This window comes from Mastigoproctus giganteus, chromosome 13 (genome assembly GCF_048544385.1).
Source record: "Mastigoproctus giganteus isolate SK-2022 chromosome 13, ASM4854438v1, whole genome shotgun sequence".
NCBI lineage: Eukaryota > Metazoa > Arthropoda > Arachnida > Uropygi > Thelyphonidae > Mastigoproctus > Mastigoproctus giganteus.
Window position 1 is genome coordinate 161,599,625 of NC_143587.1, and position 23,176 is coordinate 161,622,800.

The following is a 23,176-nucleotide window of genomic DNA, read 5'->3' on the forward strand; positions in this document are numbered from 1 at the left end:
TCCAAAAGCTAACAGCTAACAGAATATCATTAACAAAATGTTAACAAAACTAACAAAAATACACCATTCTAGATTTCATGCTGGGTTTGTTTGCTTTTGCATGATAAATCTTTTTGAATTTCACTGTATGGAACTAAGCATTTTTGAAGCTACCTTTTGAATGTTGGGCTCCTTTCATTCAAGAATTTGCATTCAAAAAATAAGATTCTAATTTCTCGGCTAACGTTATACTTTTTAGTGTAAAATTTGAAGAAATTTTAGAATTTTCATCTGCGCTATCATCCTCTGAATTGATTTGGTTTTACCTCCGATGGTTGATTGATTGATTTGATTTTTTTTGGCGCAAAAACAGCAGAGTTATAGTGCGCCAGGAAAATGTTAAAATATAAAAAGGTAAGACTGGTAACTTGTAAAAATGTTACTTCGCCTAAAAATACATACAATCATATAAATAAATAAAATCAGTACAATGATAAAAACAAATTGTATATTTCATATGAGTGTATACATATTGATCAACTTTAAAAATTTAAAAACTGCTGACACATTGTCGTTGTCATTTAAAATCTGACTGAGTGTATACGGCTCAGTCAGATGGGTAAAAGCAGTAAAACGAGCATTTATAAAACTGGAACAATCACATAAAATGTGTTGAACGGTTAAAATGGTGTCGCATTGCTCACACATAGGAGGGTCATCAGCCCTCAGCAAAAAGGAGTGTGTTAGATGACAGTGTCCTATGCGGAGCCGAGCAAGAACAACTTCCTCCTTGCGATCCCTGCGTAAGCTAGACCGCCAAGGATGGATCACAGGCTTAATTCGACACAGCTTGTTCGTAGTAACCAGGCGATGCCACGAATCATGCCACTGAGAATACAGGTTACTACGGATCACTTGCCTGTAGTCTGTATAGGGGACTAACAGGTCAAGATTATCCATCAGGGCTGCCGATTTGGCTGCAGTGTCAGCCAAATCATTTCCTCTAATCCCGATGTGACTGGGGATCCAGCAGAAGCGGATATCGAATCCACTTGTATAGAGATTGTATATTATCTGCTGAATTCGGGACAGGGTTGGATGATTAGTGCAGGACACCACTGATAAAGCCTGCAGTGCACTCATTGAATCAGCATATATAATACACCGTTGGTATCGGTGTTTTCTTATGTGATCTAGAGCTAACACTATCGCATGCAGCTCTGCAGTGTAAATGCTGCAGTTAACGGGTATCTGCTCTGATATGGTTTTATCTGGAAAAACAGCAGCAGATCCCACATACAATTCTGACTTCAAGCCATCTGTGTAAACTGGCAAGAAGTCAGAATGTTCTGCACGGTGTTGTGAATAGAGCTGAAGGTAGACAGAGGCTGGAGTATTAGACTTCGTCGCAAGTTTGAGCGAGAAGTCACATGCTGGTGTTTGTGCATGCCAGGGTGGAAGGGGCTCCTTTGGTGATTGAGCAACCTTGTCTACCGACATGTTAAGCTTATTGAGTAGCTCTTGAACACGAATGCCGAATGGCCGATTGGCAGTACGTCGTGTGTTATAAAGATTTTCCCATCGTGGCTTGAAAACGGATGTCCACGTGGGATGGTGTGGTAGGGACTTCAGCTTGAAGGCATATTGCAGAGACAACTGTATTCGTCGAAGCGACAAGGATGGTTCATTTGCTTCAACATACAGACTTTGGACAGGTGATGTTCTGAATGCACCAGTAGCGATACAAATGGATTGGTGATGGACGGGGTCAAGCCAACGAACAGCGCTATTTCTGGCAGATGCATACACCTGAGACCCATAATCTAATTTTGAGCGTACAAGTGCACAGTACAGACGTAGTAGAGTGCATCGGTCTGCACCCCAAGAGGTAGAAGAGAGAGAGCGGAGGATGTTAAGCCCTCTCGTACACTTTGTACGTAGCTGACGAATGTGTTGAACAAATGTCAACTTTTTTGTCAAAAATGAGTCCCAGGAATTTCGCCTCTGATACAACTGGAATGGTGCTTTGTCCAAGTTGTAATTCAGGCTCGGGGTGGAGGTTACGTTTGCGACAAAAATGGACGCAAACGGTCTTCTCCGGTGAGAACCTGAAACCATTGGCCGTGGCCCAGGTGTTAACACGGTCAATAGCTTGTTGCAGTTGTCTCTCAATAACCCTCATATTGCATGATTGAGAGAATATGCTGAAGTCATCGACATAGAGTGCACTTTTTTATAGTTGGAGGAAGTTGTTCAGAAATAGAATTTATTTTAATGGCAAAAAGCGTAACACTTAAGACAGATCCTTGTGGTACCCCCTCCTCTTGGCAAAAAGGCCGCGAAAGGGAGGATCCTACATGAACTTGGAAATAACGGCAGGATAAAAAATTTTTAATAAAAATGTGAAGGTGGCCTCTCAGACCGAGATTGTAAAGGTCTTTTAAAATACCATATCTCCAAGTTTTGTCGTACGCTTTTTCCATGTCAAAAAAGATGGACACCAAATGTTCTCTTTTTAGGAAAGCATCACGGATTGATGTTTCCAGTCTAATTAAGTGGTCCAGTGTGGACCTGTTTCTTCGGAAGCCGCATTGAAAGAGGGAGAGAAGGTCGTTCGATTCTAAATACCATAAGAGACGAGCATTGACCATTCTCTCCAATATTTTGCACAGACAGCTGGTCAGAGCAATAGGACGATAGTTTTTTGGACATTTAGGATCCTTTCCCGGCTTAGCAAAAGCAAGTATAATTGCCTTGCGCCAGGTATCCGGAAAGTGCTCTTCAAGGAAGATTCTGTTATACATGAAAAGCAAACAGTCCATGGATTCTGGTGAAAGATGTTTGATCATTTCATAATTGATGTTGTCTGGTCCAACAGCGGTAGCCTTTGTACAGGCAAGTGCTGTTTTTAGCTCATGGATAGTAAATGGCCCATTATATGGGTGGGAACCCTTTGATGTGAACTTAAGGGCCTGATTTTCAGTGTTGCGCTTTAAGACCAGAAACTCTGGGGAGTAAGATGACGTTGCAGAGATGTTAGAAAATGTTTCCCCAAGAGCATTGGCTATTGCAGTAGAGTCTGCAATAGTACATCCATTATATTCAAGGACCGATGAGGGGTGTGCTGTGTATTTACCCTTCATTTTCCGGATTTTTTCCCAGACCACCTTAGTACTAGTGGACTGAGTAATTGATGAAGTAAAACGGATCCACGATTCCTTTTGACTCTGACGACAGATGTAGCGTGCTTTGGCTCGTGCACGTTTAAAGGCTATAAGATTGGTCGTGGTAGGATATCGGTGGAATATCCCCCACGCTTTGTTTTGAGCCTTTTTGGCTGCTGTGCATTGTAAATTCCACCAAGGTTTGGGAAATGGTGGAAACCGGGCAGATGTTTTTGGAACAGCATTCGCAGCTGCTTGGACAATATTTTCTGTGATGTACTTAACTGCATCATTGATAGGCTCCTGACTGACTGTGCTAAGATCAAAATTTGCCTGATGTTGGAAGGCAGTCCAGTCAGCCTGATCAATCTTCCACTGTGGTAACCTGAAGGGAAGACATGGTCTCCCACTGAGTAACAAGGTTATCACAGGGAAGTGATCACTTCCGTATGGATTCTCCTCCACTTCCCAAGTGAGTGAAGGGAGTAGAGAAGGGGAGCAGATAGAGAGATCAATGGCGGAAAAAGTATGGGTAGACATGTGGAAGAAGGTGTTTGTTCCAGTATTTAGTAGGGAAAGGTCATTGTCATTGAGCATACGCTCTATGACTCGTCCCCTTCCGTTGATGTTAGCACTACCCCACAGGGTGTTATGTCCGTTAAAATCCCCGAGAAGTAAGAAGGGGGGAGGCAACTGCGTTAGAAGATCATCAAGGTCTTCCTGGGAGATGTCAGTCCCAGGTGGCAAATAGATAGAGCAGACCGTTAATAAAAATCCCACCGTAAGGCGAATTGCAACAGCTTCTATGCTAGTTGTAATTAGCAAGGGCTGCACTGGGGTCTGGTTACCCACAAGGATAGCCACTCCCCCATGAGCAGAGCCATCAGCAATTCTATCCTTTCTAAAAATTGTGATGTTGTGCATGGTGGGATCATCATTTGCCTTTAGATATGTCTCCTGCAAGCAAAAGCAAACTGGCTCGTGCTTTTGCAGGAGAGCCTTGATGTCATCAATATTTCGCCGGAATCCACGACAATTCCATTGTAGGAATTTAGCCATTATTTTGGCTTGGTGGGTCCATCAGTCGGCTTCCGAGTTGCTGAGGGCTTACTTTTATCAGTCCGGGGTTTCTCTTTTTTGGGGAAGAATGGACGCTGTCCCGTGTCCATTTCTTCCTCCGCAAAGAGTTCCAAGACTGAATCTTCAGGTACCTCCTTCTGCTCGACATCCATTTTGTCTTGGATACTAGGGGGGACTTCCCCTTTCTTATTCTTTTCTTTCGTAATTACCTTTGTTACTTTTGGAGCATTAGGAGGTACCGATATAGGAGTGGCAGCTGATTGGTCCTTCTGTGCAGGTTTTTGCAAACTTAAGAGATAACGCGCGATGGGAGTGAAAGACTCCTTTGGAGGAATGGTCATGTCCGTCTGAGTTCTGACGGAACATCTCCCTGCTGCCTTCTGGGCGTAGGTAGGTCTGTTGATATTCAGAGGTTTCACCGATTTCCTTGCCTCCTGGTATGATATATTTAGCTCTGCCTTCAGCCGTTGAATTTCTTTTTCTTCTTTCCACCTCTGGCATGCTCGTGAGTAGGCCGGGTGTTCGCCTTCACAGTTAATACAGGTGGGTTTTGCGGCTGAACATGCTGTTGTTTCGTAGTCCTTTGCACCGCATCGAGCACATGCAAGGACTCCTCGGCAGGCCGTTTGAGAGTGTCCATACTTCTGGCCTTTAAAACACCGTAAAGGGTTCGGAATGTATGGACGCACTGAACAATTGATGTATCCAGCTTTAATCTCATCAGGAGGTTTAGGGGAGTTAAAAGTCAGGATAACGCTCCTGGTTTTAACAATTTTTCCATCCCTTCGCGCAGTGATTCTCTTGACTGCAATGACTCCCTGTGGTTTTAATTCGGAGCAGATTTCCTCCTCGGTTACATCGAGAAGGTCCCACTCCGAAATGACACCTCTCGATGAATTGAGTGTTCTGTGTGGGGGTCACTGTTATAGGGATTCCTCCGATTGATGTTGTTCGGAGTAGATGTTCAGATTGCCTGTCATTTTTAGTTTCAATTAAAAGGTCTCCAGAACGAAGCCTCTTAACTGATTTGGGTGAACCTGCTAACCCGTCTAACCCTTTTTGTATAAAAAAGGGTGAAATTTTACCAATCGGTTTTTCACTGGTGGAATGCATAATTAAGAACCTTGGGACAGGCCCTGATGGTACTTCTGTTTGCTGCCTCTTTTTAGCAATAATGCTGTCTGGATCTTTCTCTATGCTTTCAGATAGGGACCGGGTTGGGGCCCCTGAAGAAATAAGTTTATCAGGATTCATTGAGGTTTTTATATTGTTCAGTGCCCGGGCTCCCCACCCACCACGGAGCCCAAAGGGACGCCCACCACCCAGCATGCAATAAATGCGCTCGGGAGTGGGACGCCAGGGCTACCCAGACACTATACCCGCACCGCCGCCAGCCTGAATCCTGTCCCTCGGACCATGAGGGTAGGGGCGTGGCATTGACATGGTTGACCCTCGCAGGCGAGCCTACTAGCCGATTGATCCTAGCCGGGCCTTCCAGGACCACCCGTCTTGTCGAAGCAGGGGCCAAAGTGGTGTATTGAAGCTGGGCTCCTCAACCACCAGGATCCCCCTTTCCGAATTTCCACGGGTCGCAGCGCACGGCAAACACGCCAGATTCCATTGATGTAAGCCTGGAACCTGGGCTGTGGGCGTTGGATCCCAGTGATGCTAGTCTGGAAGTCCAGCAGCGTCACTGGGAGGTCCCCTCACCACGTACAGGTGCCCACGTCGAGGGGACCTCCGATGGCATTTCCACCAAATCCACTCTGTCAGCCTCTTTTTTCTAACAGTAATTGTTGAACGTCTAAAGTAATCATATCTTTTTAGGAGCATTGACGACTAAAACCATATTACTCTGTGTATATTGTCTATAAATCGCAGGTCCTGAGGTCGATTTTCTGTTTTGCTGGATAAAAAACTCGAGTTTCAGGGAGAAAAAACCATGCTTCACAAGCCCGATTAACTCAGCCACATTGTGAAAAAGACCCAAAAAATTCCTCCTGTCATCGATGGGATTCGAACTCAGGTCTTTTCCACCCGGTGTGGGGAGGAGGGCGATTCTGTCAATTGTGCTACCCACGAGGGCTTCAGTAGTCATATTTTCAAAACCTTCCCTTCCTACTGATGTAGCAAATTCTACTATTGCACCGATTCCGGTTTCTGCCGGTTTCACCATATTTCCTGAATGAACTGACTCTGGCCATACATTTTTCCACATGCATTTAATGTTGACGGTTTTACTTCTTTCAGTAATAAAGCTATTATTCTGATGCAGTCCCCAATTGAGAAATGTTTCCATGCCTCCATTACTTCAATAGATTTGGAATCAGTTTTTTTTTAAAATCCATTGTAACGATTTTCTGATGTAATGAGTTTTAAAGGTGGATATAATGCCTTGATCTAATGGCTGAATGAAAGAAGTTGTATTAACCCAGTACAACTGTGGCTATAGGAACATAACTTCAACGTTTGGATGACTTAAATCTTTTGGATGGCCTGGTGTGCTGTCCATTAGTAATATATATATATATAATTTTTTTTGGTAGTTGTTGGCGCATCGGCTTCTGTGGCCATAATGCACTTCCCAAGGTTTTTGCAGTACTTTTATCCAAGCCTGAGGCGGGATTTGAACCTGCAACCTTTGGGTTGCCAGGCAGGCACTTTACCCACCCGGCTAGCCTGGTCGGCCCATTAGTAATAAAACTTTGAAATCTAGATTTTTCCATAAGTTCAATAGCACGGAGTGTAACATGGAGATTTTCCAACAAAATAAAATACAGGGATTTTTCAATAATTTTTTTTTGACTAGCGAGCCAACAGTGGGGATTCAAAAAGAGTAGAAATGTTGAAAAATTATATCCAATATAATAGCAGGGTTCTCCCTGCACAAAAGCTCAAAAATACCCTGTTATGCGAGGTTTACTGAAATTCTCTAATTGCCCTCGAAAATAATGCATCTGGGAGCTCGTCAGGGACTCAAAACTCCAGCAATCTACCAAGAGATGCATACCCGATTCGAGCCTCAAAACAGAAAAACCAGGTGCAAACTACTCTAGTGAAAAAGGACATTGTTTTATTAGGAGACTCCATTGTCAGGGAAACGGGGAATATTTTTTGTAATAAAGATAGGTGGAGCAGAACCAGGGTATATCTGCCGGGAGCAACTATTGATGATGTCACCAACAGATTGTCAGATTTTAAAGGGGGTAAAGAAAATATTATTATTCATGTGGGGAAAAATGATATTAAACGTACACGATCTGACGATTTGTTGGAAAAATACAGGACCATGCTGAGGAAATGTCGCGAGCTAGGCCATAATGTCTATGTGTCTGCAATTCTGCCCAGACATGATAGGAGGGATTATATGTTAAGAGCCTTGTGGATTAACTCAATACTTGAAGGAATCTGCAAGGCTTAAGGGGGTAAATTTCTATCAGCATGGCCCACACTTGTAGGTAGAAGGAATTTGTTTTGTAGAGACGGGATACACTTAAACAAAGGTGGTGCAAAAGTTTTTGCCAGTATTATTGAGGATACCTTAAAGGTTCAGGGAAACTGCTAGTTAGGGGGGATGTGGGTAATACTGACACGTGTTTATCTGATAATATTGGTCAATGTAACTCTTGCACATACCTTAATAGTTCTTACCTATTACCCAAACTGGACATATTATCTAGATGTTCTTGGGGCAAAGACGTTTCACGTGAGCGGGTAGCTAATATCAGGGAAGAGAGCCTAAAAAACTTCAAGGGTTGTGTTAGGGTTGTTAAATATACAAGAACAGTAAATCTTAATTGTTTATACAGTAACGTTAGAAGTGTCGTAAATAAAATGAGCGAATTCGAACTGCTGGTTAAAACAAGTAACGCGGACATAATAGGGCTTACAGAGACGTGGCGCCACCTGGAAATTGTGGATGATGAGTTTCAGTACGGCTTGTATAATGTATTTAGGAAGGATAGGTTAGATAGAAGGGGTGGTGGGGTAATGAGTTTTAAATGGAACGTGAAATGTGAATATACTAGCATGTGAAATGTCTGAATCCTTTCCCGGATTCAGACATTTCACATGCTAGTATAGAGTCTGTATGGTGTGAGATAGTTGGAAACAAAGGTATAATGCGAGCAGGAGTAATCTACAGACCAGGTGATTGTGAAGATTATGACAAAAACCTCTACATGCAAATGGAATGGGCAAGTAAGCATCAATGCCTTATTATGGGTGATTTCAATTTGCCTCTAATTGATTGGAGTAAATGGGAAGGAAACTCGACATGGGCAACAAAATTTTTAAATCAACTAGATGACTGTTATATGTATCAACATGTCAGGGAAAGTACTAGAGAAAAGAATATCCTAGACCTCATCATCACACATGAATCAGATGACATAACAGGGCTGACAGTAGAGGAACCAGTAGCAGGAAGTGATCACGGAGTTCTACGGTGGATGATGACGAGAGAGGTAGCAGAAGTAAAAGGCAAAGGAATGGGTTTTAATTTCAGAAAAGGAAATTACAATGCCTTAAAGTACTACATGGCCTCTATTAACTGGGTAGATATCGCACAGAGAATGAATACAATTGAACTGTGTTACGCTTTTAAAACATTAATCACAGATGCCTTGAATGCGTATATACCATTAAAAAAATACTCCACGAGAAGGGTTCCAAGTTGGATGAATAGTGAAGTTGCCGCATTACTTGAGCAGAAAAAGGTGGCATGGAAAGGTTACATAGCAATAAAAAGTATTGAAGCCTATAACAGCTACAAGGTGATGTGTAATAGAGCCACAGAAAAGGTTCGACAGGCAAAGGCAGTTTATGAGAAATCACTAGCAAACAGAGCAGAGAGGGGGGGGGGATAAAGAATTCTTCACATATATAAATGCCAAGAAGAGCAGGACAAACCAGATCGGACCTTTACGTGAGGGAAAGGGGATAGTAATAAATACACCAGCTGCCGTTGCAGATGAACTCAACAGTTATTTTGCATCGATATTTACAAATGAAAAGCCTTTTGTGGCAATGGGAAATTGTGGGAGCGAAGTTAAAAAATATGTAATTAATGATATTGAAATTTCGCAAGATTATTTAATGAAAAAACTTTCAGGCCTACAGACCAGTAAGGCTCCTGGAGTTGATGGAATATACCCTATAATCTTAAGAGAGGCGGCAAGCGAGTGCATTGAACCATTGAGGCTAATTATGCGAGCATCACTAGACTCTGGGGAGATTCCCTTGGATTGGAAAAGTGCAAATGTAAAAAGTGAAAAGTCAAAGTGAGGTTGGAAATTATCGACCTGTCAGTCTGACTTCAGTAGTAGGGAAAATCATGGAGGCAATGATCAAGGGTGGAATTCAGGATCATTTGGATCTAATTGAAATTCTCAAGGATACTCAGCATGGTTTTGTAAAGGGAAAATCATGTTTAACAAATCTCGTTCGCTATTTCGAAAGGGTCACTCACGAGCTGGATTTAGGGGATAATTTCGACATTTTTTATTTAGATTTCAGCAAAGCTTTTGACCCAGTCCCACATGAGCGGGACTCTGACGTTAAATAAAAATAAATATTGATACATGATCAGGTATTTCATTATGGGAATACCCCTTGTAGTACTGGGTCTTTAATTATCAAGTTAATAGTACTTCCTCCTATATATATTAATCCCAGGGGCTCACATCTGGTGCATATTGGCTTGGCACACCCAGGGTCTTGAGTGGATCTCATCATTCTTCTTTTTCATGGTGATTCCCTTCTACTTCTCTCTCTCTCTCTCTCTCTCTCTCTCTCTCTCTCTCTCTCTCTCTCTCTCTCTCTCTCTCTCTCTCTCTCTCAGGGTAACTTGGAAATTTTTTTTTAGCTGGTGCAGCATAAGCCTCAGGCTCCCTTGTACTATATAACTAATAATAATAATAATAATAATAATATAACTGCCCCATTCAGTCTATATCAAGAATACTTTCAAATGTTTTTTTTTTTATTACTATGTGTGGTATTTTAAATATCAGTGTGTGTAAAGAAGAATAATTTTATTGTTGGCTAAATTCATTATTCAAAATGCCCACCATTTGTTCTATGAAGCATCTGTTACTGAAATAAAAATTATAAAAAATAGGTTCAAGCATAACCCTAGTTACAGAATGTATAGGATGTTATGTGCAACATTGTCTTTCAATAATTTGAGATTATTAGTAAAGAGCTTTTTTGAGAAGCTCTTTACTGATGCTCTCACCTTTCCCCCCCACTAAACTTTTTTTCTTATTTTAATGTATCTTTTCCATGTTATGTATATCCTAAAGTATTCACATTTTTTGGTCACTCTTGCGTATACTGTTTACTGTCTCATTAGTTATTTCATTGTTCACCTCCCTTACAGGCTACTGCTGAGGCCATCTGTCGCAGAATTGGTGTGTTTGGAGAAGATGAAGATACAACTGGCAAGTTAATTTTTCCTACACTTGTTTATGTTTAAACTTTAATTTAAATACAAGCAGTCTCGAATTTTAAAGAGACCATACTGTATGCTTATGTTTATTGGCATTTGGAACACTTCCTAATGATTGAATTTCTGTTAGGAGAAAGTCAATCTTATAATATAATTATTAGCTCCCATATTACAAAAGTCACTTTTTTTTTTTCTTTTTTTTTTTGAGGAAGGTTAAATATTTCTATCATACGAATTTGTGGTATTCTAGAAGTAGATTCTTTATGTGAGTCCATTGTTGGCAAGTATTGCAGCTTTTATCGTCAACGTTTGGTAATGAATTATTCCATTTCATGCTTTTCAATCATTGTGGAAATGCAGAGGATTGCAAGTTATGGGATACCTGATTATTCTCAGAATGCTGCTTTGCTGAAAACCAAGGTAGGGAGAAGTAAGTTTATTGTGGTTTTTTTTTTTTTTTTTTTTTTTTACTAGTATGCTTGCATTAATAGTTGGAATTGGGATGTTTGTTCTCTGTGGAGTTTTATAACTTTGCAACTATCTGAAAGAATAGAAAGGAAGGAAGGAAATTATCCAAAAATTGGTTTGGTTTTTATGCTTATTCTAGCTTTGCTTATCTGCAACCAGTGCAGAGATTTGCTTACTGCTAGAAAAGTGACTTTTTAAATAGGCTTTTGTGTATGAGAGAAATTTATGAATATGGAATATTTTGATGTGAATATTTTTGAATATGAGATATGGATTTATTTAGAATTCAGAAAACTTACCAAAGAAATATACATCTGTATCTTATATCCCTTCATCAGACGTTTGGGATAATCTAAGTTTAGAGCTATAATGCTTCATGCTACCGAATTGTTAGTAGTACAGATGTGTTATTCTGTGCAGCACAACTGTAACCAAAGCTTGCACATAGAGCAGCTGATTTTGACTGCCTGCTCAAGAGAGAACCCTGCATTTAAGAGTACAAATGAAAGAATTATTTTAATTGTATTCACTTTCTCACATATTTCTTTGGCAAGTCACACAAAATTTGCCATTTAGCAAAATGCAGGGGTGGGGGAGAGTAAAGCCTTCTTATGGCATTTCTTTGGCTTTTACAACCCAAGCTGCTTCACCTCCAAAAATCACAAAATGTTTGTAGTACTTATGACAAAGCTGCAGAATTAAGTTAAGCAGAATCACAATTTCAAATTAAATAAAAAAAAAAAAACAACAAAAAACTGTGAACCTTACACAGTGGGAAATTTTGTTATTAAACAGACTGTTGACAACCAAGATCACTGATATCTCTGTCCAATCCTATACAACTGTAATGCTTTTGAATATAAATGCATTACCTTCGTGACTTGATTACAGACTTTGTGACTTGATTACAGACTAGCTCATATCTGCCATAGGCTTCTGTGTCACTTTATAATTTATATGCATCCCATGCATTTTTTTTTCTCTGTCCAGAGTCTCATTAATCTGACAGCCATTCAGGCCTTGGAAAGTATTTCTTAGTTGGTATGAGAAGCCTAATAGCTTCCAAGATTAATTCCTTGAAGCTTCCCATTTAGAATTTGCTGTTGGTAACATTATCAGCTGGTCCCACAGTGTAGAATTTAAAAACTGTCTGAGACTACCATAGTCAATTTTACAAAAGCAAAAACCCTTCACTTTACCCCTGATGGTAGTTACATCTTTTAAGTAAATCCCACATCAGCACACTGTATTCACTGCAAGTATTAATATCTGATCACTGCAAATATTAATAGAGGCATATGATGTAAGAAAGCAACCTTTTAAAATGTAAGCCTAAAAAAAATAAAAAAAAACACACACCACATCACCAGTTCATTCCCTCCAATAACTTGTCTAGTTCTTCCTTGAATTTATTCAAACTACCACCACAACAACAACATAAGATAAGAGTTAGTATTAGTACAGGCATACGATGCAAGAAAGCAAGCTTATGCAGCATCATCCAAAAAGAAACCCCATTTCACCCTCCATTCGGTCCAAATGCCTGTCCAGCTCAGCCTTAAATTTATTGAGGCTATCAACTTCCACAACAAAGATGGAAATCTGTTCCACCACTCAACTACCCGCTGGCTAAAGGCAAATTTCCGCTCATCAATTCTACAACTGTCTTTCCTCAATTTGAATCTATGTACTCTCAGGTTCTTAATCTGAGCAAGAGGAAGAATCCCATCAGCATTCAGCTTGCTCAAGCCATTCTAGGCTTTATACACCTCAATCAGGTCCCCTCACAGGTGCCTACTCTTCAGGCACTGCAATTTGCAGAACTTTAGCCTTTCTTAGTATACCATTCATTCAAGGCCTTATATACCTCAATCAGATCAACCATTCAAGGCCTTATACGCCTCCAATAAGCAAAGTGGTGGTATTTCACCGGTTGATGAAAGTCATCTATCACCTGAAATTATTATTTATTAATGATATCGATGAGGGTATATTAGACAATGTCTACGTTTTATGATGATACAAAGGTTGGCAGGGTGGTTAATGACAGTAATAAAGGTATGCTGCTGCAACAAGATCTAGAAAAATTAGGCAGATGAGCTAAGAAATAGCAAATGAAGTTTAACATTGGCAAATTGAAGGTATTGCATATAAGTAGCAATAATCCCAGAGTAATTTCTGCACCCAATGACTGGATAATATATGTTATCCAGTCAATGACTGTTATCCAGTCAAGTAGTTTGGCACTGTTGTGATAAAAACACTATTGTTTATCAGAAAACTCACAACATTTGCAAGGCACAGTTTTTTCCAAGAAGTTCCATTTGTTTTTCAGCAGAAAGGCTAGCTTTCAGCTCTTTCAGGTACAGTGAATCACGATGTCTCACTTGCTCAATTGTTGTTTTGTTTCTGAATCATGGTGAGTCCATGTCTCACCACCAGTTACCATGTAACTAAGAAATTTTTCACCATGTCTCTCAACCCATGTTAACATTTCTCTATACACTTTCATGTGGTTTTGTTTTGTATCATTTGTTTTGATCAAATGATATGGAATCCATAAGCACAGATTAGTAATACTTTGAGGTGCTCTGTAACAATCACATGTCCACTGCTATATGAGACCGACATTCTACTGCTTGATTGATAGGAGTATGTGATTCTCCTAACTTCATCCAAAATATCCTGGACCTTTGCAATTTGCTCTGGAGTGGTAGAAGTCTCATCTGTTGGATGCAAGTTGTAAGCCACAAATTGAGTTTTTTAATGCACTTTTACCACTTGAAAAAATTAGTTTTCTTCAAACTCTCTGTAAACTTCTGATATTTCTCTTATAGTCTCTGTAGCACTCATACCATGTCAAACACAACAGTGTATAACAAGTCCACTCTTCCATTATGCAGCTCATAAAATTGTTCACATTTACTGTATATAACTTAAGGACACTTTGTTTTGGCAAAGTGCCCACTACCAGCAATTTGCCAAAATTTAAGTGGTTGTATAGATTTAATTCCCAGAATACCAGTGCCTCTGAAAACTTGATAGGCACTGGTATTCTGGGAATAAAATGATCAGCTGATGTAATTATGACTATTTTACCAAAGCATGGAACATTTATGAACTATCTACCTGTAGAAATGAGACAGTACAAGATAATTTATATTACTCTGATTTGGATAACAGAGAAAAATCAAAAAGGCAAAATACTGTATGTGTTTAGTTCACTATTACAAGTGCGGTATCACCAATGCAGCATTATCACTAATTTTTTGTCAGATGGAAGATGTGGATTTGACATCAATCATGTTAAATGCTATTAGACACATATCTTAAGTTAAATGCTATTAAACATATATCTTTCCTTAAAACATCAGAATGTACCATTATGATGTTTTAAGGAAAGATATGTGTTTCGCAATAACGTTTAAGGAAATTGATACACCCCCATCCCCAAACCAAACACTGATATGCAGCTTATATTGTTTTAAGAATAGAACTCTACAACCCTAAAAAAAATAAAAATGAAAAAAAAAAAAAAAAACAGATTTAGCATTTGCAGGTACTGCATTCCTGTGCAATTTCATGAATGACTTAACCAACAACTTTTACTTCTAATCAAAAAGGTGTAAACAAATCAAATTTCATTTTTTCATTTTTCAGTTATCAGGTATTATTTTAAGTGTTCTATGTACTATATTGAGGTAAACTTCTCTTATTATTTTACAAATATTGATATCAACATAGAACGTATTGAGCATTACAGCTCTGGTTCGTACTATCTAATATTTTTATATATATATATATATATTTATATAGGCATGTCTTATTCTGGGCGTGAATTTGATGATCTACCCTTAAGTGAGCAGAAGAGTGCTTGCCGGCGAGCAAGGCTCTTCTCAAGAGTAGAACCCGCTCACAAAAGTAAAATTGTGGAGTTCCTGCAAGCTGATGGGGAAATTTCTGCTATGGTATGCATATTTCAAGTAATCTTTATTATGTTGTGCATAGGAATAAAATAAATACTTGAACTTCTGAAGGTTTTGTATGTGCTGTGAAAGCTGTGAACTCTGTGTATATACATTTGAATTTATTGAACTGAACTGAACTAGAATTACTGTACAGGCATATAATTACAAATAAGAAGCTTAACTTACTGTACTATATTAGGCTATGTTATACCATCTTTATTTATCCAAGAATGAGCATAATTTTAGCATAACTTAAATTTCATGGAATGTGAATTGTCCCTTGATACCCTCCTTTTTAAAATTAATTAAACACGTGGTATAAACATAATAAAATTTACCAAAAAAAAAAAAAAACGTTCCAGAAAGATAAAAAGGAAGTATACTAATTACATATAAAATCAGTACATATATATATAAAATTAGTATTAATATCAGTGATCAATCATATTATACCAGTAGTTATATTTATTAATTTTAACTGGAGAAGCCTTAGTCTCTGATGTATCATTTCATAACGTCTTTCAAGTTTGAGAAACAAAGATTTAACAATACTTTTATATCAAAAATAATGAGAAAGATTGGATTTGGCATCAGTTTTATGATCTTATTACTCATCAAAACAGGAAAGCTAATTGGAGTTATGCTAATATAGCTAATAAGTTATGCTTTTACTTTATATAAATAAAGTAAAACAAGTAAATAAAATTTAGCTTAAAAATTAAAAATAAAACTTTTTTTTGTTACTCTTGATGGGTATGGTACTAATGTAATAATGTTCTGTACTCTTACATGTTTATTGCATTTCATTTTCAACTTAATTGCCACAACCTATAATCTTGTTAAAAGTCCTGGATGTAATGGAAATATATAAAACAAAAGGAATATTTTTGTCCCTTTATATCTCTTTTAGTTTGCCAAAAGGTAAAAGTTATTTTTTTCTGTTTTTTGAACCTGATCTTAGTTCTCTAAGATCAGGTTCTAAGGTGAAGTGGTCTCTCATTAAGAGATAAAAAAAGTGAAGTGGTCTCTCATTAAGAGACCACTTCACTTTTTTCGCGAGTTGCTTCTCTATTGCACTGCTTTCATGTAAATTTTGCTTGCCAAAAGAAAAATATTTTAAAATTTATTTAGTATTAGTAGTGACAAATGATGCAAGAAAGCAAGCTTATATAGCCAAAAAAGCAAGCATCAGCCAAAAAAAAAAAAAAAAAAACCCTTCCAATTTTACTAATTAATCCCACTACTAAAGGCAAACTTCCACACATTTATTCTGTAACCATTGTTCTTCAATTTTAGTTTATGTGTATAGCTTGTGTATGTGTTAATTTATGTGTATTTACCACTCATGTGTATAGACTGAGCAAGAAGTATCATCAGCATTGAGTTTACTCAAACCTTTCAAAACCTTAAAATCATCGATCAGATCACCTTGCAAATGCCTAATCTTCAGACATTGCAATTTGCAGGACTGCAGCGTTTCTTGGTAAACCCTTACTTTCGTTCAGTTCACTAATCTTGCTGCCCTTCTCTGTACCAGTTCCAGCAGCTCTTCATCCTAAAATGAGGCCTCCAGAACTGTGTGCAGTACTCAAGATGTGGCCTGATCATTGCATTCTACAATGGAATAATCCCTTATCTCTGCTAGTAAAATTTCTGTATATCATTGATAAAACCCCATGAGCTGTTCTGGCAGCCTGTTTGCACTGCTCAGGCAACTTCATATCTGACTGCACCATTATCACCTGAACCTTTTCATTTCCCTCTACCCTAAGTGTAGTACCACATGGTTGGTATGTTACTCTGGAATTGCTGCTACTCATATGCAATACTTTGCAGTTGTCAACATTAAACTTAATTTGCCATTTCTCAGCACATCTGCCAAATTTTTCTAGACCTGTTGCAGTAGCATTAATGACATTACTGTCATTAACCCTGCCAACATTGTATATCATCTGCAAACTCAGAAATAAAAACTTTATATACTTTCATCAATATCATTAATAAATACAGAAAACAACAATTGGCTCAGCACCAAACACTGGGGAACTCCACTAATAACATTAGTACACAAAGAGCAGTGTCCATTGATAATCACTCTGTCTTATCCCATCCTACCATCCCTTTATCTATAGCAGCAACTTGCCCTTAACATCACTGCTGCAATTTGTACAGCAGTCTTTCACGTGCAACAGTATCAAATGTTTTCCTGATACCCAAGTGTATGATATCAAAATAATTTTTGATGTGTAAGCATTTTTGGCAGCATCTACTCCATTTTCGGACTGAACCAATACCAATTGGTAACGAAATTTTCTTTCGGAAATGATGCAAATGACGTCACCTCCTAAATGGCACTAATGATACTAACCCAGTCACTAACGTTGATTTGGTAGAATAAGTAGTGGGTAGTAAGTAATATTATGCAAGAAACAAAGCTTTCCCCACTTAATCTGGCCCAAAGTCTAGACAGCCCAAACTGATCCAAGCCTGAATTTGTTTTTCAAATTAGGGCTCAGATTTGTTTTTCAAATCCATACCCAAACCAATTTTTATTCTTTCCTGACTTTTTTATATAAATAAAAAATGAAAATGAAAATTTTTATATAAAATAAAATCACTAGCCTTAGTTCCTGAAGTTTCATGAATTTCCTGAAAGAAATAAACTTTCAGATTCGAAATTCAATATTAATAATTGTATAACAATAATAATTATCAATATTAATTATAAAAAAGGAAAATGTAATAATTTTTCAATTTAACATACTTAATATAATTCCAAAATGAATATCGATATCCGCCTCTACCAGGCACCTTCTCTTCAAATGCTTTTTATTGCAATTGTTGTGCAGAAATAAAATAGTCAACACTGACGCTACTTTCTATGCTCTTGCACTGCTAATCTGGCTGCACTAAAATTTCTTTCAGAGCTTGCACTGCTGGCTGGTTATTTCTAGCCAAAGAAAGAGTACCATCCCCCGATGGTATTCTCCACTTTGTCGCGGTGGGGGGGGGTTGCATGTCCCGATGACCCGGAGAGCTAAGTCAGCGGTAGCTTAGCTACTGGTAGAGCCTCCCAAGCCAGACAGGTCAAAGGGTAGGGGCCAGACTAAGAGAGATACCCCGGCCCTCCAGGTTGGGGGTTGCTGCAACGGGCTAGCTCCTCGTTCAGTGTAAAAAATACACAAATGCTAAACGACCTACAAGTGAAAATGGACTGCACTTTCGGAAATGACTCAGCAAACGGAAAAGGACTATGATTTTGGGATGCTGGAATATTCAAGGCCTTTCAACTAAAAGAAATTTTCTTTCTTTTGAACTGCAGAAATTCAAGTTAGACATCGTCGTGTTATCAGAGACAAAGAAAAAGGGATGTGGAGAGGAAATAATGGGAGAATATTACCATTTTTGGAGTGGAGTTGATAAGAGTGAAAGAGCAAGAGCAGGAGTTTCTATTGCTGTTAAAAAGAAATTGAGACACAACATCAAAAACTGGCAATTTATTAATGAAAGAATGATCTCATTGGAACTGAAAATATATGGGAGAGAAATATGTATTTTGGGAATATATGCCCCGACTAATGACACCGCCGATACCTCGGAGGATGAATTTTGGGAGGATCTGAGAGAACTAATAGAAAAAATTCCTAAGAACAAAGAGATATTTCTAATGGGAGATTTCAATGCAAGAGTAGGAACTGAACAAAATAGCAAAGTTATTGGAAGATTTGGAGAGAAAGAGAGGAATGACAACGGAGATAGACTATGCAATCTTTGTGAACAGTTTGACTTGAGAATAAACAACACATTTTTCCAACACAAGGATATCCATAAATATACTTGGTCTCAGGAGACAAGACAAATTAGATCAGTTATAGATTACATTATTTCAAAACATTCAGGGAGATATGTATTGAAAGATGTCAGACTTTATAGAGGAGCTGAATGTGGATCTGACCATTTTCTTGTTAAAACAACACTGAGGTGGAACTGGATTAAGAAAATGTTTGGACAACCAACAATGCAGGGAAGGAGAAATGCTACAAGTGTATCAATTTAACATTGACGTACTCCAGGACGACAGCATTAGAAACAACTTCACCCAAAGACTGGATGCTGCAATTAACATAGAGATAAAAGATAATACTGAAGAAATCTACGAATATTTAAAAAATACTGTTAAAAAAAAAGCTCATGAAATCCTAGGCAAAAAGAAGAGCCAAGGACCAAAAAAGACCTGGATAACAGAGAAAGTAAGAGCTGCTGTAGAGGAAAAGAAACTTGCATATCAGAAATGGCTGGGTGATAGGAATGATGCATATAGGAACATTTATGTTGAAAAAAAGAAAATAGCCAATCAGTTGGTAGTAGAAGCGAAAAATGAAGAATGGGAAAGGAAATGCGCAACTATTAATAGCAAATTGGGCTTCAAGCAATCAGCAGAATCGTGGAAGGTCCTTAAAGACTTGAGAAAACAGAATAAACACAATGCTGGTTTGCAATTAATACCTTTGAAAGACTGGACGGAGTGCTATGAAGCACTTTTAAAAGAAGACCGGGAAGAGTTCAAACGATGGAGGATTTTGGTGTAGAAGACTCGGGCTTAAAAGTTTCTGTTAGGGAAGTGGAACTCCTGCTAAAGGAAGGGAGGAATGGCAAATCACCTGGACCTGGAGGAGTTTACATGGAACTTCTGAAATATGGAGGAAGAGGAGTGGCTGTTCTGATACAAAAACTGTTAAATAGTATACTGAGAGGAGAAGAAATACCGAAAGAAATGATAACAGGATATATTACATCAATTTATAAGAAGGGCGATCAGAAAAGCCGTTCAAATTACAGAGGAATATGCGTCCTGAACCTGCTGTTAAAGATCCTTAGAAAATGGATCAGGAACCATTTAGAAGCCCGAATCAAGGTATCAACAGTACGACAGATCCTTGAAAAATGCCAATTAAAAGGAAAAAAAACTTTATGATTTTCATTGACCTTGAAAAGGCATATGACAGTGTTCCAAGAAAATTCTTATGGGAAGCACTGAAAGAGGCAAATATTGATGGACAACTGATTAACATTATTAAGGCAATTTACAGGAATAATAGATGCAGAATTAAAGTGGGATCAGCTTTGTCACCTGAATTCCACACTTCAAAAGGCTTATTACAAGGTTGTTGCATGTTACCAACACTTTTCAAAATTTATGTCGACATCTGCCTAAGATCCTGGTCAAAAAAATGTAATAAAATGGGATTGCCAATTAATAAAAAAAAAAAAAAAGTAAAGTGCAGCCATTATCAACCCACTGCAGGATGGAAGCCTCCTCAACAATTCATGCTAAGGGAAATGGACCATAATCTGCCACGCTGGTCCAGTGCGGGTTGGCAGATCGACCGTATTCAGCAGTCAGGGGCTTGAACCCCGGTCTACTCAATAAGAACACCTATATTCACAATTTACTTTTTGCAGATGATCAGGTGGTGATAGCACAAGACTTAGAAGATGCAAAGTATGCGTGTTGTCAATTTTTTGAGGAATATAAACAATGGGGTCTAAAAATCAATTTTAGCAAGACTGAAATGTTGTCTTCAGGGCCAGGACACATTCTAAATATTGCAGGTTTTAAAATCAAATAAGTTGATAAATTCAAATATTTGGGATCAATCTTACAAAGTGATGGATCATCCCAAGCAGAGATCAATAAGAGAATTACAGATGGCAGAAAGGCTATCGGCATGTTAAACTCTGTTCTGTGGAGCAAAATAAATAAATCTTTATTTGTCCTACCAAATTTAAAATATAGGTGTACATTGGTAAGTGACAAATTCCCTTCACGGCAGACAATGCCAGGGGATTATCATAAAATGCGAATAAAAGAATGTCTAAAATATACAAGAAAGGTTAAATATACACGAAAAGATGACATTTAAACTACATTACTCTTCACTACATTTCTGTCTAGAGTCCTGGCAATTGTAATACAAAAGTTCATCTTAACATCACATCCACTGATCAACTTGTGCGAGATATACATTATTCAATTGCTTACACAGTTCTTGACAGAAATTCACACAACTACTAGGCAACAGTAGCCTCAGCGAGCCACACTGCAGTTTGTTTCCTATATTTCGGGTCTTCTATGAGCCTTAGTAGGTCAATTCCGATATGTGTTAGGTACTGAATTGATTCTAACGCACTGGCGGGTATAAACCTGTCGGCCATCTTCAGTCTGTTGGTCTTCATTCTCAAGGATTTTGTACCTCTTAATGCAGATGGCAGGATGTGCCACTCACAAAGCGCCGACCGGGCTAGCAGAGTGGGTAAAGTACCTGCCCGGCAACCCAAAGGTCGCGGGTTCGATTCCCGCCTCGGGCTTGGATCAAAGTACTGCAAAAACCTTGGGAGGTGCAATATGGCCACAGAAGCCGATGCGCCAACAACTACCAAATCAAAAAAAAAAAAAAAAAAAAAAAAAAAAAGCCACTCACAAAGCTGCCAGAAGCATGGTGATGATATCGTGGCAGTCATAATTTTGATTGTAGTTATTAATCGTTTCCAGGAAATGATGTCTGGTAAACGCTGCAGTTTAAGCTGTTCAGAGAGCTGCGTGGTCCTTAACTTTTGAGGGAGGTGGTGCTTATGGTTTGCCCACTTCAGCAGCCAGAATTCACTCGCATATATTCTCCTAATGTGGGTAGTGGTGGCTGATGCCCACAATTCAGCGCCATACAAAATGGCTGAATACACTGTGGTTCTTAAATATCGTGCGGTTGTTGTAGTTTGTTTCACGTGCAAGAGGTGCTGTTTTGTTGCCCAACATAAGTAGTTCATTTTCTTTACAATCAGGTCAATATGAGAGTTGAACTTAAGTTTCGTATCAAATGTTACTCCGAGATCTCTATGCGTCTCAACAACTGGGATAGGTTTGCCATTAAGTTTCGGGTGTACGAGCATAGGCGATTTTTTGAGCGAGTACACCATGATTACAGTCTTCTGTGGATTTAGGGCCAAGCCAAATTTGTCCAAGTACACGAATAAGTTGAGAAGCTTATAATTAATCTGCTCACACAATGCCCTATTGTTCATCCTAAATAAAATAATATATCCTAAATAAAATAAAGAAACTTATATTTCAAACGATTGTACAAAGTCTTCTATTGTATGGAGCGGAAACCTGGACATTGAATAGGCGAGTGGAAAACAAATTGTTCTCCACAGAAATGGATTTTTGGAGACACTCAGCAGGAACTTCTAGAAGAGACAGAAAAAGGAATGAAGACATAAGGGGAAAAAATGGAAGTGAAAAAGACTAGTATTGATACCATCAAAGAAAAGCGTCTAACATGGTATGGACATGTAAAACGGATGCAAGAAAACAGATATCCAAAGGCTATCCTGGAATGGATACCTCCTGGAAGAAGGAGAAGAGGAAGATCTAGGAGGACATAGATGGATGGAGTACAGGAGTGCATGACTGCTTGAGGCTTAACCGACCAAGACACCTTGAACCGCACTTTATGGCGGGAAAAAATTCACAAGAAATAACTTGTAGGCCGAGGAAACCCATTGTAAATGGAAACACTCCTCTTGAAGAAGAAGAAGAAAGAGTACAAATTTTGGTGATTTTTGGAGACGTTGGCAAAAGTGCACCTTATTGGCCAATTAAAAGTGTCAAAAGACAAATAATACACATTTTTTCTAAAAAACCTTCAAAAATTTAAATGCATAAAAAATATATGTAAGAAATAGCACGAAATGTTTGAAATAACAATTCATTTTGATTATTTGCACCCGAGCTGAGCGCAAACATCGATTGTGTTACCCTTAACTATGAATAGGAGTATATAGCAGTATATGGTTAGTAGTTATACTCCTAAAACTTGTAATTAGCATTAGCATTAGTAGAGGCATATGATGCAAGAAAGCAAGCTTATTCAGCATCAGCCAAAAAAAAAAAAAAAAAAAAAAAACCCTCTACCATTTCACCCCTCCGTTCGTTCGAAATACCTGTCCAGTTGAGCTTTAAATTTGTTTAGGCTATCAACTTCAACAACAAGTGATGGAAGTCGGTT

The 23,176-nt window shown here is 38.5% G+C and overlaps 1 protein-coding gene across 2 annotated transcripts in view; it reads left to right on the forward strand.

The window, feature by feature from the left end:
- LOC150076557 (calcium-transporting ATPase sarcoplasmic/endoplasmic reticulum type-like) overlaps nucleotides 1-23,176 on the forward strand; it is a 346,227-nt gene that overhangs the window by 215,025 nt on the left and 108,026 nt on the right. For both annotated transcript variants that reach the window (XM_090387973.1, XM_090387974.1), the window contains exons 18-19: nucleotides 10,606-10,666; nucleotides 14,959-15,110. In XM_090387973.1, the coding sequence (XP_090244099.1) occupies nucleotides 10,606-10,666; nucleotides 14,959-15,110 (213 nt within the window). The remainder of the gene's footprint in view (nucleotides 1-10,605; nucleotides 10,667-14,958; nucleotides 15,111-23,176) is intronic.